This window comes from Corvus hawaiiensis, chromosome 7, assembly GCF_020740725.1.
Source record: "Corvus hawaiiensis isolate bCorHaw1 chromosome 7, bCorHaw1.pri.cur, whole genome shotgun sequence".
NCBI lineage: Eukaryota > Metazoa > Chordata > Aves > Passeriformes > Corvidae > Corvus > Corvus hawaiiensis.
In genome coordinates, this window is record NC_063219.1 from 3,696,748 (window position 1) to 3,720,383 (window position 23,636).

At 42.1% G+C, this 23,636-nt stretch overlaps 1 protein-coding gene across 7 annotated transcripts in view; it reads left to right on the top strand.

The window, feature by feature from the left end:
• The window catches only part of IKZF2 (IKAROS family zinc finger 2), a 118,169-nt gene extending 96,290 nt beyond the window's left edge, over positions 1–21,879 (top strand). For all 7 annotated transcript variants that reach the window (XM_048309686.1, XM_048309685.1, XM_048309688.1 and 4 more), the window contains 2 exons: positions 6,636–6,779; positions 11,776–21,879. In XM_048309686.1, the coding sequence (XP_048165643.1) occupies positions 6,636–6,779; positions 11,776–12,500 (869 nt within the window). In that variant the 3' untranslated portion in view covers positions 12,501–21,879. The remainder of the gene's footprint in view (positions 1–6,635; positions 6,780–11,775) is intronic.
• The last annotated feature ends 1,757 nt before the right edge of the window (positions 21,880–23,636 follow it).

The window sequence follows — 23,636 nt, forward strand, 5'->3', positions numbered from 1 at the left end:
CTAACACTGCATGTGTTAATATACATAAGGACTGAAGATTGCCAAATAGATTGTTGAAAGCAAGAAATGTCAAACTCTGTGAATTTGTTTTCAGAAATTTCTGGAGCTATTAGTATGGATAATGAGCATAATGTCTCAGACTGCAGGGTTGAAGGCTTATCTGTAGCAGTAAATGCTAAATGTAAGCTGTCCAAAAATTGTTATAATTTTATTCAAAATTAGTGGCTCACAAACTCTTCTAAAAGTGAACTTCTTTTAGCTTTTCAAAGTTGTCGTTAGATGTTTGGTACTTGAAGTGTTTAAATTTTTTTACTATTCAGAAAATTATGAAAATGGTACGTTTTCCATTTTGATTTAAAATTACCATATACCTACAAATACACTAAAAAGTTAGGCTGTGGGTAAACAAAAAGGCAAAAGAACATTTCCACTTTTTTTTTTCCATTTTGCTTATCATGGTTGAGTGGAGTCATATGGCTTAGTCTGGAAATTATTTCTGTAAAATCATTTCTAAAAACCTGAAAATGCAAGCTGAAATAAAATCTATTCATCATTGCTAATATAGGCTATATTTTGGTGGGAAAAATCTCCAGAATTTTTAAAATAGTACTTTCCCATGATCCATTTAAGCCTACAAAGGCACACTAGACATTTTTAGTACATGTTGCCAAAATATTCATACAGCTCTATTAAGCAATTGCTCTCCTTCTAGACACCTGGGAGACTAAAATCAACATTTAAAATGTCATTGATGATTTTAAAGATATTGAACTGAATGATTATCTGCCTGAGGTGTCTTTTTTCCTGGTAAAAGTCCGTGAAAAGGCAGATTTCAGGGCTTTGCTCTTTGGAGGGACCTGTTGTGGGCTTGGTCAGTCAGGTAGGAGTTGAACCACTGAGTTAATTCTCAACGAAATACACACTCCTCGTGCAACAAGGGCATGCCTGTCTTGTTAACCAGGGAGGGATGCCTTCAGTCAGCCTTTCCTTAGGGAATAACAGGAAGCTGCCTATAGCTGTGACAGCCAGGATGCTTGAGATCCTGCTGTGGAGGAGCTTCCCTAATGCCGCTCAGTGTCTGGGTTTATTACACAGTTATTTATTAAAATAATTAATTAAAATAATTAAACTTCCTGAGGAAATCTAAAGCTTTTTCTAAACTGCCTAATACCATGACAAGAAGGGTAAGTCCTTAACCTTGTCTACCCAAAGAAGCTGCAGTGGTTGACCTTGCATTGATTTTTCTACCACCTGAAGTTAAACCAGTGCAAACCCCATGTGGACAGTTCTTTTATTTACAGCCTGACTGACTTTGCTTGGGCTTAAAATAGAAGTGTTCACACAACCGCTTCACTTTTCTCAACAAAATTAGCTTAAAACAGCACTTTGAATTCAACTAGTGCCTCTTTCTCCTCCGGGCAAATATGTGTGTGCCTCCCCTGGTGAATGTTTAAGGGGATGTTTGATCCACTGTCTTCATTTAGTTGTTTAGTGAGGGCACAGAGAGGACAGGCAGCGACAGGGAGCTCCAGATACAACCGGGACCAGTAATAAATCTCAGCTCACATCTCAGCATCACTCACCCCTGTGAGGCTCAGCATGAGGGTCCTGAGCACCAACCTGTAGAGGTCTGCAGCTTTTTCCTGGGACTGTAAAGACACCAGGGAAGAGTACAGAAATGATTACTCACCTTAACGTTAGGCCTTATACTAACCCTGAAAAAACTGTATTAAAAAAAAAATTGTATTAAAATTGTATTGATTTCCTTCTCTCCCATGTCACACATGGAAATTATATTCCTGAGGATGACAGAGTGTGCTTTGGAGACTTTTATTTTACATCCTGTTGGGGTTGAGCTTTCCTGACTCTCTTTCCAAATACTTGGTGTTTTGTTTTTGCTGGGCATTTTAAGGCCTTGGAGCACGTTTTGGTGCGACTCCTGCTCACAACTTCACCCTTACACACAGAACAGGGAGAGGTGGGGATTTTCTACCAGCATCCTGCTCCTCCTGCTTTAACAACACCAGCATTGGCCAACACTAAACATTGATCCAAATTATTTCTGCATAGACTAATTGTTCCAGAAAACTGGAAGCAGCCCCTAGAGGGTTTGGATTTTTTTCAGGCATTGTGCTCAAGCCCATCAATTTACAGACATCTACTTTGGTGTTTTCAATTATCTTTGTCTTGCAGATGGCTAGATCACCTGACTGAAGCCACAGGGGGAAGCAAGAGAGGAGGAAGGAGGGCTAATTTTGTGGGGTGGGTAGGAATGTACAAGGCTCTGGGTCTCTCTCTGTCCTCTTGCAGGGTGCCGGTTGCTTGTTGAGCTGCCCCTCATGTTCCTGATCCTTGCTCAGCAGGACAGATGCTGCAAGAGAGATCCCATGATTTTGCTGTTGAAAATTTTCAGCTAAGCAGCACCGGCTCTGGAAGGAGAAATTAGTCTGCAGTCTCCTAGCTAGCAGTCTGTTGGGGGTGACAAAAAGGACAGTCCCTGAATGGCAAGAACATGACCTTTGCAGGAAAGAACAGGGAGAAATGTTGAAGGCTAGCTGTGGGTTATACCCAGTTATGCCTTCTTCTCCACCGCCACAAAGCCAAAAGTCCAGAGAAATTCTTCCAGGGGAATGGAGAAGTGTCCTCTTTTCAGGACAAGGAGAAAGAAGCCTATCCCTAGGCTGTGCGAGGCTCAAAGGCCAGCTCCACAAAAAACACACAATGGCCTTGTGTCTTTCCCTCTTACATAGTTGCTTAAAACATCGTTAAAATGCTGGTCCCACAGGACACTTCACACCAGGGTCCATGGGAATATTTCCTGTCATTTCTCTGTGCACACACACTTCTTTTAAATAGCAATATTGTGAGCTTCAGAAAGGAAATTGAGGTTGATGGAGTAATACTAATTTATACCAGCTGAGACTTAGCCCAGTGTCTGGTGTCTGCACACAAAAATATTTATCAGCAAAACACACACTGGGTAATTTTTTTACTTCCCTTTTTTCCCCTATTCTTTCCTCACTGGAACAGCATAAACTTTTTTTAATAGTTCATGTGGTTTCCTACAAATTAAGAAGTAAAAAGTTAATCACTTTGAGTACTATGATTGAAAGACCGGTGTCTTCAGGAAAAGAAAGACTGTTCTGAAGACGATCCAAGTTTGTCAATTGAGAGTTTAGGCTCAGAAACACCACTTTGTGTTAACTGCAGTTGAGAGTGTTGACAGTGTCAGAGATGGTGAACTCTTCCATGGGCAATCCAGGAGCACACTCTGATAGCTGATGAAGAACATCCCTGAAGAGAAACGTACTCAAGTATGGGCTTTTCTTGGGCTGGAAGTTTGATTTTTAGAATAAGAAAGTATTCCTGAGCTGAGACTGTAAATGCTCAGTGTAAAATGAGTTGCTGTATCTGAGCTAGTTATAGCCTGTCAGCTGTTCTTTGGTTGCTCTCACTACCAAGGTAATGAAGTAGGATGTACTACAACAAAGAAGGAATTGCATTTACTGCTGAGTAAATGTGTACACGAGCGTCTACCACAGAGCAGCTGATTGTTGAGAACTGGTAGTTTTGTGTGATTCATTTGGTTTCCCCTTTCTTATTTTGTTTTTTCTTAAAAAAAAAAAAAAAAAATAGTGGAGGGTGGGCTATGTGTCCTTTATTTGTGTGGTTTTTAAATTGAAATGAAAATGAATTTATCTAGCTTTGTCAATGTGATATTTAACTCTTTGGGTTTCTAAAATGTGACCTCTTATCTGTTTGGTCCAGTTTTGCCTGCCATTTCAATTGTTTCAGAAACTAGACTATTTCCTTCTTTCCCTTCTCCCAGGAAATCTGCGTAACAAAACACACTCTGGTAACGTATTTCCATCATAACACAAATATTGGTGTGGTTCAGTGATTCTGTTGCAAAAGAGCCATGCCCTGCTTTATAGATTTGGATTCTGAGGTGGGAAAAAGTACCTTCAGCATGAAAGAAAAGAAAATGCTTTTTTTGTTGATGATTTTAGTTTTAAAATGAGTCCAAGCAGGATTTTTGCCTGACTTAGAGAAGAGCAGATGTCTTTTTTAGCACTATTCATTTTTCATGGAAGAAAGGTTTCAAATTCTGTGTAGGAAATTTTACACACATATGCCCAGCAGCAGAATTATTTAATTATTACTTAATTGTTGTAAGACCATACGAATGTCACTACATTTGGGGCTTATTCAGATGGCTTTCAGAGTAATCAGGAGCTTTAAACTGCTTCAGGATGCCTTGAGCAGGTGTTCCTAGGAGGGATTGAGAGCCCCCTGCACCTTGCTAGGACCACACCACCAGCCTTGTGTGTCCTGTGCACCAAGGGCTGGAAATCCTTCAAGTGGCATCCAGGTGGATGTGGCCCATGGCAGTCACATCCTGGGATTCACACGGTGTGTTGCGTGCATGCGCATGCATCCACTGAGCTTGGGTAAGCCAAAAAGGACAGTCAGATGCCAGTTTCCAGTGAAAGTCAGCAGACATAATCTTTCCTTTCTTCCCAAATCTCCTTGGTAAATACTTGAGTAGTGCAGATAGCTCCTGACCAAGCACGGTATTTAATTAACCTTAAAACTTTACCCTTAGCTATTAAAGTATTCCAAGCCTCCCAGTCTACACTGGGCATTAATTAGGTCACTTGAACACTGCATCCCATTTTGTTGCAACATTAGATTCATTTCATATTTATGCTTTTTTTCCCCTCCCTTTCAGTGATGCCAGCAGGACTGCCTTGTAAATGAGAAACTATTGTGTTTCTCAGGGGGAGCATCCTGTACAAATAAAAAAGCAGCAGAGTAAATCACTTTATAGCATATGGTAGATTCTAAGCCTCAAAGTACTCAGCTTTCCATAGCAGCAGAGGCACAAATGGAATCAAATGAATAAATTGCCATGTTTTCTTATTATGGATGTCTGAATTGAGAAGTTCACCTGAGCAGATACTCTGTTTTGTAATTGCCTGGTATTTGCTCTTCCTTACTAGAAAGAAGGCAGAGACAAGGCTTTTATCACCCCATTTTTTGTATATTATGTGCTAGCAAACAGCTGTGTTTAGGAACAGGGGGTAGATTATTCCATGTCAGGATCCTGAAGGTAGTGCAGTTACATGGGAGGAAAGTGGGCTGGTGGTGTTCATTTATGGCACTGTCTGGGAGAAGGTGTCTGTGACACAAAAGGCTGCCATGGTGAGAGACCGGAGGAGGGCTGGCAGAACATGAGGGTGCCAGTCCTTCTCTGCCACCTCTGCAATATCCAGCACTTCACTGGGAGGCTGATCTAAGACAGGGAATACAATGGGTTCCTCTCAGCTTACAAGCTGTAGGAACTGTGCCAGATCACCGCAGTTTCTGTTTTTCTGCCATCCATTCTTTATACTCCAACCATCCCATTAGCACATGGACTACTGGCTTATCCTGCTCTGGTTTTTCTTGCTTCCTTCCAAAGATGAATGCAAGACAATTAGGCCTGGTATCAAACTCATAGCAGCAGAGCAGAGCTATGCACTTGATATATATTGCAAATGACTGGGACTCTCCAGGCCTGATCCACAGTCTGGTACCGCTGACCCTTGTTGGTGATTATAAGAGGATGCTCAACAAAACCAAAGTATTTGTAGGTACTTAAGAATGGCTATATCAGCAAGTGACATAAACTCCTGTGCAAGTGGCTCACTACCCTGGTCAGAAGCCTGTGCTATTCCTACATTTGAGCTGTAGCACCTTATTCCCTAAACCAACAAATGACAAGGAGTGAAATGAGTAAAGACAGAAGAAGTTACTGATTTTTTGGTTTTGTCTCAAGTACAATGTATGAGCATTCCCCTGATGTAGTTAGCACAGGAATGCTCCCTGCTGATCCCAATGATGTGAAGTAAGTTGCAGAAAACCTCTGTTCGCAGACTGTTAGGTCTGTGCTTGAGGGGATAAAATATTAATCAAAAAATGGGTAGTTTCTGTGTCTGATTCCGAAGGGAATTTCCACGTGATGTTAATCCTGTAATTCCAGTATAGTGTCTGTTGATTTTACAGTCTCATTACAGTGTGAAGAGAGGAAATACGCTTTAGCAAACTGATCCTTCATTTGAGAACCCTTTGTCTCATGGAACACACAGCCAGGCCCAGCAAACACAACTCATCAATGCCTTGTGTGATTTTTAATCATTGAGATTAGTGCAAAAATATAGTAAGAGTAATTATGCTGTATGATAAGTGTGAAGGGAATACACAAAGAACGGTAACTAAAGATTTACATTGGTGACAGGTGACCGTATTGAAGAGAGAATAACACAAAATGTCACCTACAGAGTGAGTTTCAAAAGTGTCCCCTCCTCGCTGGTGATCTTGAGTGTCCAGAACAAAACAAGTCCTTTTATAAATGCTTAAAATTGGTTTCTGCTAAATAAGATGTTCCTGAGGAGAGATGTCTTGTGAATGTGGCTCTGCTTACAGGTGATTGCTGTCTTGATGCCCAAAGCGTTCTCACACCTTGCTTTATGTTGTGTTCTCACACCTTGCTTTATGTACTTTGTTGCACAGTCAGAAGGGCTCAAATGATTTGTGTTGTCTGTGAAGTGTAGACCAGACCTGTCTGATAACCATTTTTTGGTTTTATGTAGTACCTGCTCTGGAAGATTGTAAGGAGCAAGAGCCTGTGATGGACAACAATATTTCTGTGGTGCCTTTTGAGAGACCTGCTGTTATAGAGAAGCTGACAAGCAACATGGGAAAGCGTAAAAGCTCCACCCCACAGAAGTTTGTGGGTAAGCTGGAAATGAGCCTTTTATTCTTTTTAGTGCATGGGTATAGGTAACATGCTATTGTAACAGCCAGAAGAACAAGGGGAGAAGTAGCACTCTCACAGCTTGGTTCTGATACAACAATGGAGGTGGTTAAATCACAGCAAGAAATCATGATAATTATTGAGTTCATTTTACCAGTCCAGAGGATTCAAAAGTGAAGTCCACTGCCATGTAAATGCCTTAGAAAACCTTGAGCTTTTTACTTAATGGTGGGGTTTTTTGTGGTTTTTCTTAAACTTTTCTCTAGCCCTTTTGAGATTTAGACTTGTCATCTTCCCTCTCCTTGCTCCAGAAAAACAAAAACAAAAACAAGCTAAGACTCTCGTATAATTATCTGTCTCCATATGTGTTAAAAAAAACAAACAACAAGTATCTCAAGACTTCTAATTTGTATTAAATTTCTGACACTTGCCAACAACTGGTCTGATAATACTGGCATGAGGAAGTAAATCACATCCCTTGTGTTGGAAGAAGTTCTTGCTCCAAGTGCAGCACCTTGCACACAGTAAACTTATTAATGCATGAATATGAAACAGTGTTGGGTGGCTTTTGGTTACTAGATTTAGAATCCTAGGTCAAGAATTCATATTTTTCTTTGAGTTTTGACACATTAAAATTATTCAGCTTATAACAGGTGACAGTATGGAGAATTTTACTTGGTTTGAGCTGTAACTATAAACGGCTTTTTACTGCTACTGAAGCAATGCAGAACTTCTCAGGAGGGAAGCTGGAACAGAGAATTGTTTGGGGTGTCAGACTGTGCAGTCACGTAATAGGCATTTTCCATGCTCACTCCCTGGAAGGGCAGTCACACAGAACTTAAGGGTGTCTCATTCTGCCCACACTAAGGACATTTACAGAGAGGATCAGAGGACTGTAAGCAATTAGCACAGCCATTTAGAAAAGTTGTTGCCCCTCAGCTAAATGCAGATTCAGATGGATTTGTTAAATCACCCCTGAAGGTGGCTGTAAGTAACCTACATGGTTTGGAAGAGCAGGGGGCCAGCAGTGTGCAGCAGCTCACCTGGGGGGACTGACACACTGACCTGGCTGCTCTTGGTCACCTGACCATTCCCAAATACCAGTGCTGAGCCAAGGTTAGGCCAGCAATGATCCATCCCACGTGGGGAACGCTGGGAGACATCAGTATTTCCTACATTGTTACAGTTTTAGACCAGAAAGGTGATTTTTACTTGTCCACTCATGCACCATTGACCATATGTTGTTCTTGTGTTCAGAGGTAAATTTACTGATTGGAAATTTTTGCCTGAGAGATGCTGTACCACATTATTATTCTCTTCAGCAGGTTAGACTATTTTGTTGTTAGATAAATCTGGTTTTTTCTATAGGTGTAACATGTCATTATCCATATGTAGGAAAAAAAATACCCCCTTTCATATTTACCGTATCTTACTTTTCTGATCTTTAGTGGCATCACAGTGTTTAGAATAACAACAGTCTTCACTTGGCTGCCTTTCTTTTTTTTTTTTTTTTTTCCTCCTTCACCATGACCTCACTTTTCTTCCCTTTTTCTCCCCAATTAAATATTGTTCAACTCTATCAGGAAGAATGTGTAATGGTTCTCTTGCTTGCAGGAAATTTTCCTGTGTATACTGCAAGCGTGGCACCTATCCAAAACAACTTAATGGTGTTTATGAGAAGGTCATGTAAGCATAAGCTAAAATCTTTGCATGCTACATCTATCAATGCTTTACTGCTCTTTCTGATCAACAATCTCCAAGGGACCATGGTTACGGACCACAGGCTCTCTGGCTGAATTTTCAGGAGGAAAGGAGGGCAGTGTACAGCAAATAGAATGAATTCATTTCTGCGTGAGAGATTTGGTTATATATCTGATATTGAGGTACTACTCTTAGCAAACCAGTTTAAATAGTGGAGACAGAAAGTACAATTTGTGATGTGCAGGAGTGTGAGTACTTCTTTTTGCCCCTTGTTCAATAAGAGAGAGGCAGACACCAGTTAAATTAAAAGCAGCTGTCTTCAGGCTGGTCACGTAGAAGCAGATTCACGTATTTTCAGCTGGAATTTGGAGCTTACTCTTAGAATGTCACTGAGGTTAAGAACTGGCAGGATGCAAAAGGAGACATTTATGTGGCTTACGATAAGACCATGGTTGTTAGAGTAAGAATTAAAAATACACGGGCGTCTCAGAACAGATGAAGATCAGCCGGCTGCCAAATTACAGTCAGCTTCTGGTTAATGGGGGTCAGGGAGAAACTTCCCCAGGGGGAAATGCTGGAACGGCTTTCTCCAAGATTTCTTGCAGCTTTCTCCCAAGTGTCCAGCATTGCAGCTGCTTTAGATACTTGATGAGATGGACTACAGGTATCACAGGACAGCTGTGTCTGTGTGCTTTGATCTAGCTTCAAATACCTGTTTCGGGGTTTATTTGAATGTCATATGGCCAGAGGGGAGAATGTTTTTTCTTCTACTTCACTAATGTAGGGCAAGGATAAATAGAATTGGAGCATAGTTTAAATAAAAATTCAGAATGATTGGTATGATTAGTTGGTTTTAAGTAGAATTGGCTAAAGAGGAATTTAATTTGGAAACCACATTGTACTGGTCTATTGGACTGTTTATTGGTTACTTCTGAGCTCTGTGTTTTACGCCCTCTCCCTCCCATGTTATCATTTATTTTACTTTTTTATGTCACCCTCCATTTCTCTGGCTCTGACATCTTTGGAACTGGTTCATAATTAAAGGAATAAATAATTCAGGTCACTGGCAATTTACAGCTTTCTTTGCTGTCTGTGCTGGAGTAACTAAACATGGATGATGAAAGGAATCAAAATAAGGTTTGCATCATTTATCCAAGTAGCCCATAAAGCATGGGTAATATTTCTTGATCTATAAAGCCTACAAAGGACTGACAGTGTGTTTGGCAGCTGGATCAGACCATCACCAGATCCATTTCTTTATCCAAACACAAGAACAACACAGGTGGCCAGAGCAGGTGACAGGCACCAGTGGGCACCAGACACACTTGCCTCCTGGAGCTGTCCTCCAGTCCCGCTTTGCCCCCACTTGGGAAGGAGCTGCTCTCTTTCATGGGAGGCTGGAGCCACATCCTGTTACAGAGCTGTCCATCCTGTCTGTGGCAGCACAGCCATCACAGACTGCCAGACCACAGCAAAACACTGAAAAAAGGATGTTTGATGGCAAGATTCATCCACAGGTCACGTTAGATTACTGGACCAGCGTTGAGTACACAGCATGAGGTACACAAACATGGTAGGGTGTCCAGCCATGTGAACGGTATTGCTGAAGACAGTAGGAATATTCATGTGCTTCACTTTAAACTTACATTTAATTACCTTGCTAATCAGGGCTACATTCCCCAGCAGAAGTGATGCATCATCTCTAAGGATAACATGGTTGTTCTCTATGCATCACTTTAGAATAAGTCACACTAAGTAGAATGAACTATTATAGTCAAAAATAAAATGCTGAGTGATAGCTGTGTTGAAATGTACTAATGCAGTTTGGAAGAGATCTGGGATTGCAGTTCTGTTTCTTATAGTGGTTTATACACATTGTGTTCCAGGCAATTTTGGCAAAAGGTGATAGAAGAAGATTCTTGAGTAATTTAATTCTTGAGTAGCCAAACCACTTGTAAGTAGTGACTCCTTGAATTTAACTTATCCTACTGGAAAAAAAGTCTGGTTTTATGCAACAAGGAAGTGAAGTAGCAAAGACAATGAAAACCAACCAAAATTATTTATCAGACTTCATAAAATCAGCTCTAAAAGTTAGCTATCAACAACTAGCTAATTGCATGTGTGAACACATAGCAGCATGTGTATCTTGTATCATATGCATATAACCTTTCCTGTTTAAAAAGAAGTTATTCCATGAGCTTGACTTGTCCTAATACTCCAAAACCATCACTGGAAAAGCAGTGCTGCTGAGCTGAGCCCTGGTGTAAGCAGTGGTCAATTTGTTCACCTCCAAGGAGAGCCGTGATGCACAACATGCCCTGTGACTGCCATAATGTACCAGCATGTGGTTCTGCTTTTTCACATCTGTCACGCCATTGATGTAAAAATGTTACAAGGATGTGAGTTTGGATTCACACAGTGATGAATCAGCCAGCTTCAGCATCATTATATATTTATTTATCCCGTGTCAGTGAAAGGCGCTTCTGCCTTCTCCCAAGTGAAACTAAGCTATACACGTGGTTTCTCTATTTGTTTTCTTGCCTAAGTAGACACTGGGAAGGGAGGGGTGTGTGTATGTCTTTTTTTCTCAGTCCAAAAAGGATAGAATCTTTTATTTTGAGGGGGGGAAACTGCAAAGGTCAGCCTCCACTGCTCCTGTAAATGCCTTCATTCTTCATTCTTTGCCACATGCTGTTATTTAATGTTTGGGGTTTTTCCTGCTGGTTAAAGGATTTACATATTGTGGCTCCAAAGGTACCACTGTAACAAGCCCCCTGTACCTGTTGTTTAGGTTTCTCACTGTGCAGCCCTGTTGTAAGGTAGGTGTGAGGCACCTCAGATTGTGGGGGACATGTGAAATGGTCCCTTGAATTTTGGGGAGAGTATGTCCAATGACATACTCTGTCCAAACTTCAGTGACCTCAATATTTCAATCCATTATCTACCAGTTAACATGTATTTCCAAACTTGAAGTATGGGCACAGTCAGGCCCAGTGGAAAGTTTGGAATTGCTCTGGAAGTTACTGCAGCCACATGTTTCACCTGGAGTAAGTAAAAAAAAAACAGAAAGAAAGCTCTTGGTGAGGTTACCATTTTACCCATCTCAGGACAGGAACTTTATTGGACGTCAGTAAAAAGGTAGAAGGAGATTAACTTTAGACTCTGGAATAATTTCACCCCAAGTCAGGGGCTTTCTTTCCCTCCCCACCCCTTTTACAGTGAAACACTGCAGTGATTATGTTGATTTTGCTCATGCATTTGCTCTTATCTCTTAGGTGAAAAGTTCATGAGATTTGGCTATCCAGATATCTCCTTTGATATGAACCTAAACTATGAGAAGGAGGCTGAGCTGATGCAGTCTCACATGATGGACCAAGCCATCACCAATGCAATCACCTACCTTGGAGCTGAGGCACTTCACCCCCTGATGCAGCACACACCGAGCACAATTGCAGAGGTGGCCCCGGTCATCAGCTCAGCTTACGCTCAGGTCTATCATCCCAGCAGGATAGAGAGGCCTATCAGCAGGGAAACAGCCGACAGCCACGAGAACAACATGGATGGCCCCATCTCCCTCATCAGACCAAAGAGTCGAATCCAGGATAGAGAGGGCTCCCCCAGCAATAGCTGCCTGGATTCTACTGACTCAGACAGCAGCCACGACGACCGCCAGTCCTACCCAGGAAACGCTGCCTTAACCCCCAAGATAAAGCCAAACCCGGCTTATGTGAAGGAGGAGGCCAAGCCTTTGGATGTCACAAAAGCTTCTAAGGGCTCTTTAAAGGATATGTACAAGGTGATCAATGGAGAAGGGGAGCAGATTAGGGCTTTCAAGTGCGAGCACTGTCGCGTCCTCTTCCTGGACCATGTCATGTACACCATCCACATGGGCTGCCATGGCTACCGGGACCCGCTGGAGTGCAACATCTGTGGCTACCGGAGCCAGGACCGCTATGAGTTCTCGTCGCACATAGTCCGGGGGGAGCACACATTCCGCTAGGCCTTCTCATCCAAAGGGGACTCGTATGAAGTAGAAGAACTGCACATGAAGAAATACTGCACTTACAATCCCACTTTTCCTCAGACATTGAGACGCCTATTTTGTTGTTGTTGCTGTTGTTGTTGTTGCTGTTGTTTAATTATTATTATTAACCTTATTTTTTGTGGACCGAACCTCATTTGCTCTGCCCAGCTTAAGAGTGGAAAGAAGGAAGGGAATGGATAAAAGAGGGTTTTGTTGTGGCCATCACTTTTTGGGGAGTGACCTGCCTTTCTTTCTGTGGGAATTGGAAGGCAGTCTGTGTCCGTCTCAGTTGTACACTGTGTCCTCTTTTGGGATATCGCTCAACCCTGTCAGGTGCTTTCAAGTCCCAACAAGATGCCACTCATTTACAATTTCAGAGGAATAGGTAGAAACATTTCAGAGGAGAGCCTTTTTCTGATGTGTAGATACAGTGCGAGCTTTCGGTGGCTGGAGGAAAGGGGGAGAACATTGTTCAGCAGAATGAACAATTATTTTTAAAGAAAAACTGTTAGGGAGTTAGGAGCATGAATCAAAGTCAATATTCTTTTCAAAATTACTTTCAAGGGTGAGGTGTTTTCCTGGGTTCAGTGTGTATTGCCCCTCTAGAATGTAAATAAATTAAAAAAAAAAAAAAAGATATGTATGTCTTAACACTGTACCACATTACAGCATTTAGTTTCATAAGTCTTGAGGGCCTTCTGTGGTAAGTCTGAGGCTTTGTGTTTTTATTTTCCTTAACTTATGAAGCACCTTCTTTTAGAATTGTTGATATTCTGTTACTCCATGCCTATGTGTTGTCTCACTGGCTTCTTAGAGACCCTTGTGGGCCTTATTTCTTTAGTTGTACCCTAAGTTTTAAGAAAGAGCATTTAGAAATAACATTTAATCTTGCTTCTAGGACAATAAGTGGCCTAGGAGTGGGTGAGAGTCTGTAGTTTACTCAAGACGTTCTGCTGCTCTTCTGAAATACTTTTGGTTTAAAATTACCGATTTAAAAATGACAAAAGTACTAGTAGCAAATATAGGTATATATAGATATATAATTATGTAAATACTTTCTCATTCTACTATCACAGTGTTAACCTCTTGGCAACAGCCTAAACTAAGACTTGCAGCTGGGAAAGTATTAGGAGCCAGATCCTTGGCCAGCATTAACCCTCTTGGCTCCATTGAATTTAATGGAACTGCCCCAACTACTTCAGCTACATCAGGATCTGAACCTTGACTGTTTTTTCTCTTGTTGACGTCTTACTTGCTAATTTGCTGAACCACTGATGTCCTTTTGTTTGTAAGTCATCAATTCTGCTTAATTTAGGGGTGGAAGTGTTAGCAGGTTTTGCTGGATAGCCTTGGCTCATGGCAAGCACAGAAGCCCAGCAAACCAACAGGTCACATACGACCTTCTCTACTTCTTCAGAAAGTGATAAGTGGAGATGTAAGTGCTGTGTATTGATTTGGACTTGGAAGATTTCATTTTTATTCCTAATTTATTAATTTCCCTGTAGGAAAAGCAAATGGAGAAACACACTCCAGAGAGAGTCCTTGACCTACAGACTGGACAAGAAAACAAATCCACTGAACTGTTTTGTTTCCTTTCTCTCTCTCTCAGTAAATAACAAAGCCAGCAACCACCCAGCAAGTTGCATCAGTAAAAACTGGGCTTAAACCTACAGGACAGATTGCCATTGAAACCCAACTGTTTGTACCAATCACAATTGAAATGTTGTTGTTTGGCAACAAGAGCACAGCTTGAGAATGGAAAGATCTGCATGGGTTTAACCCCCTCCGCACGCATGGTCTCCATGCGCTCGGGGAGACCTTTTCCAAAGGATAAAGTTACTAAAGTATAAAAGAGAGAGCAAGATCAGGCCATAATGAATTCCCATCTGCTCTCTCCAATCTGTGCACTTGATGCATATGCCAGTTTGCTGTTCGTTTTGAGGGTACTGGGTTTTTTTCTTCTTCTCTTCCTAGACCTGGAGCATTTGAAAGTAGGAGCTGAGTGGTATTGATTGAAATCTTTTTATGGTGACATTCTTGGCAGCTAGAACCTGTGTTTAGAAAGAATACAGTAGATCATGGCCAGATTACCTGACGACTGCTTCCCAGCACTGCAATGCTATTAAGTAGGAGCTGGTAAAGTCTTGCAGTAGCCTATTAATTATAATACAATATGGAGAGAAATGTCATCTTGTGTAATGTGAGACCTATCAAGGCTGGGAATATGCAGGCTTTGGAGAGACAGATTTAAAGATCTATTCCCAACATTGTTCTTAATGTCGTTGGGTTCCTCCCCCTCCTTCTTTCTTCACCCTCATGTAGAGGAAACTGGGGCAAATGAACCAGTGCTGTCCTCCGGACCATTCTCATTGTCTTGTGTCTGGTGCAGTCAAAGGAGTTTGTGCAGGAGAAAAGCAGGGAGGTGCTGGAGGGCATCGCTTTTATTCCATGTGGCTGATTCTCTGCAGTTAGGGAGGTGGGCTTAGGAGGCGGCCAGCCATGCTTTGTGTCAAGATGTGCCTGGAAATTCAGAAAAGAAAGAAAACAGTGGTTGTGATTTGCTGAGGCAGGAAAGGTCTTTTAAGAACACAGTGGAGAGGGAATGGTTCTTGGGCCTCAGGGTTGCTGGGCTTGCCTGGGCCTCCAGAAAAGCACGTGCTCAAGCCAGAGAAAAGGTTGCCGGCAAATCCGTTCAGTCTCTGGGGGCAACACTCCGTTCTCCCCTCTGTGGTCAGTGAAAAAACATGGGCTGTGGTTTCTTGGAATAGTTAGCACTAGGGAAAAAGCGTTTAAAATTTCTGCCTTTGTTTGGGAAAGCACCAGAATACGAGAAAGGTAGAGAATCTCTTGTGTATCCACAAATCAGTTGGCTGCAATTATATCTGCAGTTCGTTAGTGTACCCTTCGGTTCACGGATGACTCACTGATACCTTCGGTAGGGTGTATTCTGTAGATGTTTAACGGATCAGATGGGGAGGCCCACTGATTTTGGACCTGGCTTCAGTTAAATCCAGCGTCTTGATCTAATGGTAGCAGGTGAGATCTGTATGTCCTGGTGTCACAGGCACAGGGACTGGGGAGGCACTGGGGAGTTATCTTATGGAAACTACATTTTTTGGAGAGGAAGAAACTTGAGGGGTCACATTAATTTTTATTATCCATGTCCTTTTCTAAACATTCACTGAAGATGTTCATCCTAAAGTTAGGAAAAGAAGAAAGATTAAATTCTAGTTCAAATTTTGAACAAAATTTTGGATTAACATGTACTTTAGAATTCAATTCCTAGTGAAAAATATTAGAGAGATTTATGTAATGCAGTTTGTCCCTTCACAAAAGTGAGCAAAATGGGGCAGCAGAGATTTCTTTGGGTGTTTTTTCTTGCTTGCTCTCTGCAAGAAGTGGATTTCTAAGAAAAGCTCTTGAGTTTCGTTGAGTTCATTAGTCATTCATAGTGTACTAGGAATTTCGGTAGCTAATCCTTGGCCTCCAAATCCGTTTGTTCTGAGTATTTGCTGCTGGAAATTGAACCTGGCTGATTTTTATTGCACTCTTCTGAAATTCTTGGAATCAGGTTTCCGGTTAGAGACATGCATTTGCAAATTTAGAATTGGCTTCCTGTGAGCATTCCCCATTTTCATTAAAAAGAAAAAAAAAAAAAAAAAATGAAACCATTTCTGTGCACATCCCTGCCAGTAAACCCTTTTGCTTCTTTTACATCAAAAATGGCAATATTCTGACTCAGTTTAGAGGATTAGAAGCCTATTAATTAAAATAGAAGTGTGACTGCTTATTCTGCTCTTGGTGTGATCCATATCCTTGGAGCAAAGGGCATTATCTATATATCTGCAGTTAAGACTGATGAATTTTACAGCCACCTCTCTTTGTAACCAGTTAGGAGTGCACATCAAAATATATTGCATTTTTCAGTAAAGCCTGCTCTTTACTCAGTAACTTATGGGATTAAAACAATTTTATTCTCCTTAAAAAGTGCTTTCATCTGTGATGTGATGTGAAAGGTGTCTAGGCATTAACCTGTAGTGGTCTGTAGTAGAGGGGAAGATTCTAAATGGGTTAATTGGCCTGATGTTTAGTGGTACTGGTTTCTACAATGTGAGGACCCAGTTCACAAAGTAGCCAGTGGACCTAAAGTATTTTTACTGCAAGGTGAAGAAATTCTCAATTGCCAGAGTTTCCAAATTTCTTTCTGTTTACAAGGGCTTCCCTAAATTTGTGCTGTCAGGCAGGAGGTCAGTAATGAAACCCAACCCTTCAAAGCTGGGCTTTCATGGGACATTATTACTCTTTCCCAGGTCCTGAGCTAGCTTGTTCTGATTTGAAAGAAGCCAGACAACAGACACTTCTTCCTCTAGAAAGGATCTTTGGAGATAATTGCAGCAAAGGTGCTTATTTCAGCCAAGGGCAGGAGCTACAGTAATACAGTTCCTTCACTGGACTAATTCCTTTCCTTAACTCTTGCTGTGCTTTATAATGTAATGAGGGGGGAGGAGGGAGGCTGCCAGAGTCACCTAAAGTTAGTGTGGGATTTTAGGAAAGAGTGATGAAATTGGCTTTTCTGCTAGTAATTCACCTCTTAGCTTGGCTTAGTAGCATTTAAAAACAAAAATGTGGTCTGGGACAGCTGGAGAGCTTGAGAAAGTATATTTATATATATATATGGTATTGTGTAGTTAGATATATGCTTTATTGTATATGTGCCTTTTCCAAATGCATTTTGGGAGATCTTGATGTCGTTCATGATATCCTACCAGACCCTTTCAGAATGCACGACGAAATCCAACCCAAAGGAAACATCCCTTCTCCTGCTTAGCACCCTCCTTGGCAGCTTGACCCAGAGAGAGGACCTTGTTGGTACTTTGCTGTGAGATTTTCTGGAGTCAGCTGGCTTTTAGGAGTGGGAAGGGCTGAAAATTACCCTAGCCAAGTGCATTCCAGCTATCCAGCCAGAGCTGGTCTGTAGCTGGTGCCAGGGAGCACGGCATTCCCAGTGCAATGCCAAGACTTGCCGCGGGAGCCCCCAGCTGCACCGTGCCCTATGGAGAGCCAGAGAAGCGTCTCCTGTTTTCTCCCTCTCAGCGCTTTAAGTAAAGCACCCTTGGAAATGGACTTTGCTCTGCTTTAAAGTTCCCACTTAGGAATGGGAGCAGACTTTAAAGCACTTGCTTCAACCTGGAAAAACAAATGTTGCAAGTCCTTTGGAAGTGGTTTGCAAGTTTGCCTGTCATGCTGCTGCCACCTCAGGAACTGGCACAGAGACGAGAGAAGCCCATCAGTAGGTGTTCAGGGGGTTCATGAGCTGGAACACTGTGGTGACGAGCACAGTGCTGGTTCTGGGTCTTTCTCAGTGGGTTGGTGCCTGGTTCCCACTGCGGGGCTGCAGAGCTGAGTGTGCCAGCACAGCCAAGGCAGGAGGGCCACCATGGGCAAGGTGGCTGGGCCAGCGGGCTTTGGGCAGACCCTGAGTCCAGCAACAGCCCAGAGCCACCCCCTTAGCACCGCTCTGCTGGGCCCAGGCCACGGCAGCCACAGAGGGGTGGTGAGGGGAGCAACTAGGTAGAAAAGAGCTAGAATTTTCTTTGTAGTAAATAGATTCCCTTTTATCCCATTGATGCGTTCTGAGGTATAAGCAAAGGAGAACATCACTGGTTCCCAACTTAGTTTCCAATTTGACCTCCTACACCTGAAAGGGTGGATTGAGTCCTCCTACCTGGCTCTGAAATGAGCAGAGGACAGTCAGGAGGAGGTGTGGGCTCAGGCTTTGCCATGCTGTGTGCTTAACAGGCCAAGAAAACAATAAAACCAGTCTCTGTTTAATTCACCTACCTTCCCAGTTGATCATGCAGATTCCTGGTTCCTGTTCGCTTCCAGCCTTTGGAAAGGTGGTTATCAGTATGCTCACTTGGGTCCTCATCTTTGAAGATAGCTTCCCATGCTCTCTCCTTCAGTACAAACTTCTCCTTTTCATCTTGGGGCCTAATTAATCAGTGGACAGAAACGACCTTTTCAACAGAGACCTGCATTGTTGTAGTAAACCTAATATTTTTTACAGTTGCAAAAAGAAAACAAAACAAAAAAACTGTGATATTTTGACTAGCCGTACGTGAAGTATTTCACCAGAGTGAATGACAATGAAGAATCAGATCATGTCTTGAGAGGGACTGGTACTACGTGGACCCTGTTGGGAGAAAGGGAGCAGCCCGGCCCAAAGCTGGGGCCAATGCTTCCTTCCCACAGCACGCGTTGGTTTAGGTGACTGCACTGCAGCCCAGGAAAGCATTTGAGCACCATCAGCCTTGTGCCATCCCTTCGGCTGGATCTGGAAGTGCACAGGAGCTTTGCAGCTGACCGTGTGTTTGGTCTCTCCCGTTCCCTGTGAGATCAGGGCCAGTGGGTGCAGCACAGCAGCTCTGGGCAGGCCTCAGTTGCAGCGCTGAAGGCGCCTTCCCTTATTTTGTGTAGCAGCCTTAATCCCTGGGTACCAGCAGCCTCTGCTCTGTATCACCAGGCTGGATAAAGGACGGATGCCTCCCGCAAGGCATGGGGGGAGCACGGCTCCTTACGGGCACAACGGGGCCAGTTTGCAGTAAATGGGGCCATTTAGTTTTACCTCAAGTGACATCGAGTAAGAAAAGCTTCTTGCAGGGGTGGAGGTCACTGAATCCCTACTATGCACTTACTGGGATTTGACATTGCTTACTGGAAATGGATGTTCATTCCTGAACACACTGTAACAAGGGAAGGACTTTTTTTGGTTGTTTTTGTAGTCATTCAGATTCTGAAACTGTGATCAATTATTTGACAAATTGTCAAGTGTCCTCAGAGCTTGAACACATTCACTTCCTCACCAGGTAGCAGTCTCCTCTGGCTTTCTGTGCTTTTCTCTTTCCCCCTTTTCCTTCTTGGAGCTTTAAGTCTGGGCCTGCTCTTATCTCCTGTAGCTTTGGGCTGTCTAGGGGTTTTGGGGGGTTGTTTTTTGGGTTTTTTTTTGTTCATTGGCTGTACAGTCTGTTTACATATTTTTGTACTCAAGTGTAGTTTTTTATTAAAAACAGGAAAAAAGAAAAAAAAGTTGATTTGAGAAAAAAAATTAAGGTACGTACTCTTTGTAACACTTTAAAGATCTAGGGTACCTTTGAGATGACTCTAAAGTGATGTAATTATAATACTGTATATTTGCCTTCCTTTTTAGTTGGTTTTATTTTCTGGTTGTTTTGGTTTGGTTTTTTTTTCCTAAAATGTATATCTTTTTATGAGAAACTGGAAACTTTTAATGCAAATGTTTAGAAAGATTTAAAATTGTAAAGTAAAAAAAAAAAAAAAAAAGGTCATATAATTTTTTTTTCCTGTTGGAAGAAAATGCTTTAAAAAAAGTTTTACTACTGTTGTATTCCAGGGTGGGGGTTACCAACCCCAAATTTGCTTCTTATGCTTCATTCTTGGATTCTGCTTTCTAAACATGATCATTGCAGACATGGATGATTTGCTTATATTAATTCTAAAAACAAAAGTCACCAACAAAACCACGGTTTTGGGTTATTTTTCTGTTCAAGTGCAATACTTACCCTGACATCTTATTAATGTACAGTGGTTTCTGTGTTCCTTCCTCAGTCCACACAAGTCAGTGAAACAAAATGCTCTACTCTAAATGCATTTAAAGATATGGTTCAAGTAAACTGATTTTGATTGACAAAATATGAGAAACTGTAAATTAAGGCTAAAGCCCATAATTTACCTCCTGCTTATTGTTGGCATTGAAACACATCCACATCCAGAATTAAGGACATACCTGTTCTTGACTCTTCCTTCCTCTTGTCTGCTAATTGCAGCTTTCTTTTTTAAGAAAAAGCACTTAATATTGATGTTTATTAAAAATGACAAAAAATAAAAAGATCTTTTGGTTTGATCCAAAACCCATTCAGTGGAGACTCCTGTTGACTTTGAGGATGGATTTTGGATTAGGCCTAATCTCTTAGCTAGGGCAAAACTGCCGTTTACTCTAATGGGAGAGATTTGCCCGCGTAAGAATTACAGGACGCGTGTCCTTTATCTACCTGAGAGACCAGAAAAGCTTCTTTAGAGTTGTCCTTGTCTTATATAAGTTTAGACAGGACTTGTTTTACATATCATACATATTTATATATAGTGTATTTTTATTGCCTTCCCTCCTGCCCCCCAGTAGACTGAAGCCGCTGTTCTGTAAATATGTATTTAGGTACATAATAAAAAAGGAATGAAATCCCATTGAGGTTTCTTGGAAAGGCAGTTCCTGCGCATGCACAGTAGCCACTTACATCTTTTAAATTTGTATTTAAGAGATTTCTTTGTAGTAATAACAAAGGCGAGGAGGCTCTATTCCCTTCTGATTGATTGCCAAAATCATTGCCCAGCCCCTGGTGTTTGAGGTGAAGAAGAACAATGCATTCGGTGGGCGACTATGGTGGTGCCCGCTGGGTCTCACTCCTTGGGCCAAATTCTGGGAACCTCCCGTGGGGGCTCGGCTCCTGCTGCTCACGGGGGCTGTGCTGAGCAGCGGGACCCGGGCACGGCCCGGCCCGGCCGGGGAGCGGAGCTTCGGGCTGCGGGTGTGACCCCTTTGTCACCGCATCTTCCCTGGCTGCTCCGGAGCTGCACTCTGCCCTCCTCAGTGCTCTTTGCCTGACGACAGCTGGGCAACTAACCGGGGAAATGACCCCTTTTTTCTCCCAGGTAAAGAATTTTCAGTTCTGTGATAGATCTTCTGAGCTCAAATTGAAGAATCTTAAATTAAAAAAAAAAAAATTAAAAATATGGCATCCCAGTTTACTCGAAAAGCCAGAGAAGACACTGGGAATTGTCCCACTTCTTTATGTGCTCATTGGAAGGTGCTATTATAAAAGGAGTTCAGAAACAATCCCCTTGACAGTGGTGCATGTGAGCAACCCTAATGTAAACCTGTATCCCCCAGCTAAAAGAGTTTTGCCGCTATAGACTGAACTATGGGACTTGTTGTTACGTTTATTTTCTTCTTAGCATACATGCATACATATGGTTGCACATCTGTATGTGTGTGCTCTGTACCTGTGTGAGTGTTGTACAGCCATGTGAGAGTGGGAGTCCGTGTGTGCGTGTGTGTATAAATAAAAGAAGCTGCAGAAACTTTGTAATACTTTGTGAAAAGGATTATATTATAAAGGTTTGTACTGTCTTGAGTGCACAGCTACTGGAATAAATGTAGGGAATCTCAGGAACAAGTATATAATTTGTCCAAGAATTATTTCTTCTCAGAAGTGTAAGTGCAGTTTTTAATTCTGTATATTATTTAATATTTTACCAATAAAAATAAACTTCTGACACGAAAGGGTTTTCCATTCAAGCTTTCTGGAGACGTTGGTGTATGCATACACTTTTCTTTCTTGCAGCAGGAAACGCAGGTGGTGGTTTGGCACCTCCCAGGAATCCCGTTTCTACCTGCTCACAAACCCTGTTATTTAACTAGAGAGACTGTGTGTGTTATGAGTTGGGGTTCTGAGCATGGGCTGTGAGACGGGGGAGTGGGGCACGGATGTGCTTTTAATATTCATTGGAGCTAAAGAAATACCTTCCATCAGCTTCAGCATCAGCGAGAGAAGTGTTCGTGAAGGTCCTACTGTGTCAGATGGTGCATTGGTCACCTGCCAATTGTTCTGTCATGTTTTTGAAATGAATTAGTGGCCTAAGATTTTTCTGGAAACACTTGGACTGCACACACCTTTGAACCCTTCCCTCAGCACAGGTTTTTGGCTGAGTTCCCTCTGTCATATCCAGAGGTGATGTTCCCAGTAGGGATTTGTTGGGCATTTCACGTTGCCTACCTTGTCCTTCCTTTCATAACGCAGCTATCGACCTGGTAGCATTTGCAGTACAAACTCTTCAGAATAAAAGGAAGATCTCATGAAGCTTCATAAATTGTTTGTTGTTTGTTTTACGAATCTCTTGTAAATTCTTGGTTAAAGATTAACCAGCCTCTCCCCATAATAAAAGTGTTCATCATTCACGACAATGGAAATTCCTTAAGATACCATCTGAATAAAAGTTAATCTTCCTGTAAGTCATGTTTGATGTATGTTGTCTCCAAGGAATGCTTCTGTTCAATGAGCAGAATTTCCCCAGATTTCTTTCACACAGGACTGCTGGATTACTGATTTTACTTCAGAAAAACCTCAAAATTCAGCTAATGGGACAGTCTGAATCTTTGGTGCATGGAGGAGAAATCCCATTGTGCCATTGTAGGACAGAAATGACTGGTTTGATGGACTCAGGGTCCTGTGCCAAAACTTACTGGAGATGGTGATGCTCTTTTCATTGACTTCAGCTAAGGGTCTGAGGGCTGAGGGGGGAGTTCATAGGCAGAAATTAAATGACTTGATAATCCTTAGGACTGCTGAGTCATTTTCAGGGGTGAGACTGTGTGTGGCCTCATGTCATTAAGGAAGAGACTCTCAGAAATCTCCTGGCCTTGATTCAGGACCAGCGTGGTGGTGTGCCTGTGTCTTGGCAAGAGCCACACCATGGGGTGCCATTGCCTTTTCCTTTAGATCACCTTGTCAGCAGCTGCAAGCAAAGGACAGGTTGACCTCACCCGTTCAACTCTTACCGAGGCAACAGGGAACTGTGTCTGACCCCTCCTCTGCGTGGCTTTTGCTGGGAAACCCTTACTGTGTTGAAAACAGCTTTTCCCTCTTCATAGCAACAGATGCTTAAAAATCACTCCAGTGACCAGTGTTGGTAGCACCCAGTCTTCCTTTGGTCTATGGGAGGCCAGTGGTTTAAAAATATTTAATGATTTTCTTTGTTGCTGCATCAAATCATGTACGTGCAGTGGTCTTTGAACTGCAGCATCACCCCTCACATTGATAACTGGGTCAATCTTGTAGCCAGGTAAGCATCATATTTCTGACCTGCCAGTCCAGCCCTGCATTCTGCCGGTGGCCTTCTCCAGCTTTACCAAAACCAGTATCATTTTCCCTTAATAAAGGTTAAGCCTTGGTTTGTGGCTTTGGCTTCTATAGTGCTAGTATTTCTATTGTTGTGCAGTACTTTCAAGAACTTACTGGAGTTTCTTCTGAGAGTGAGTTT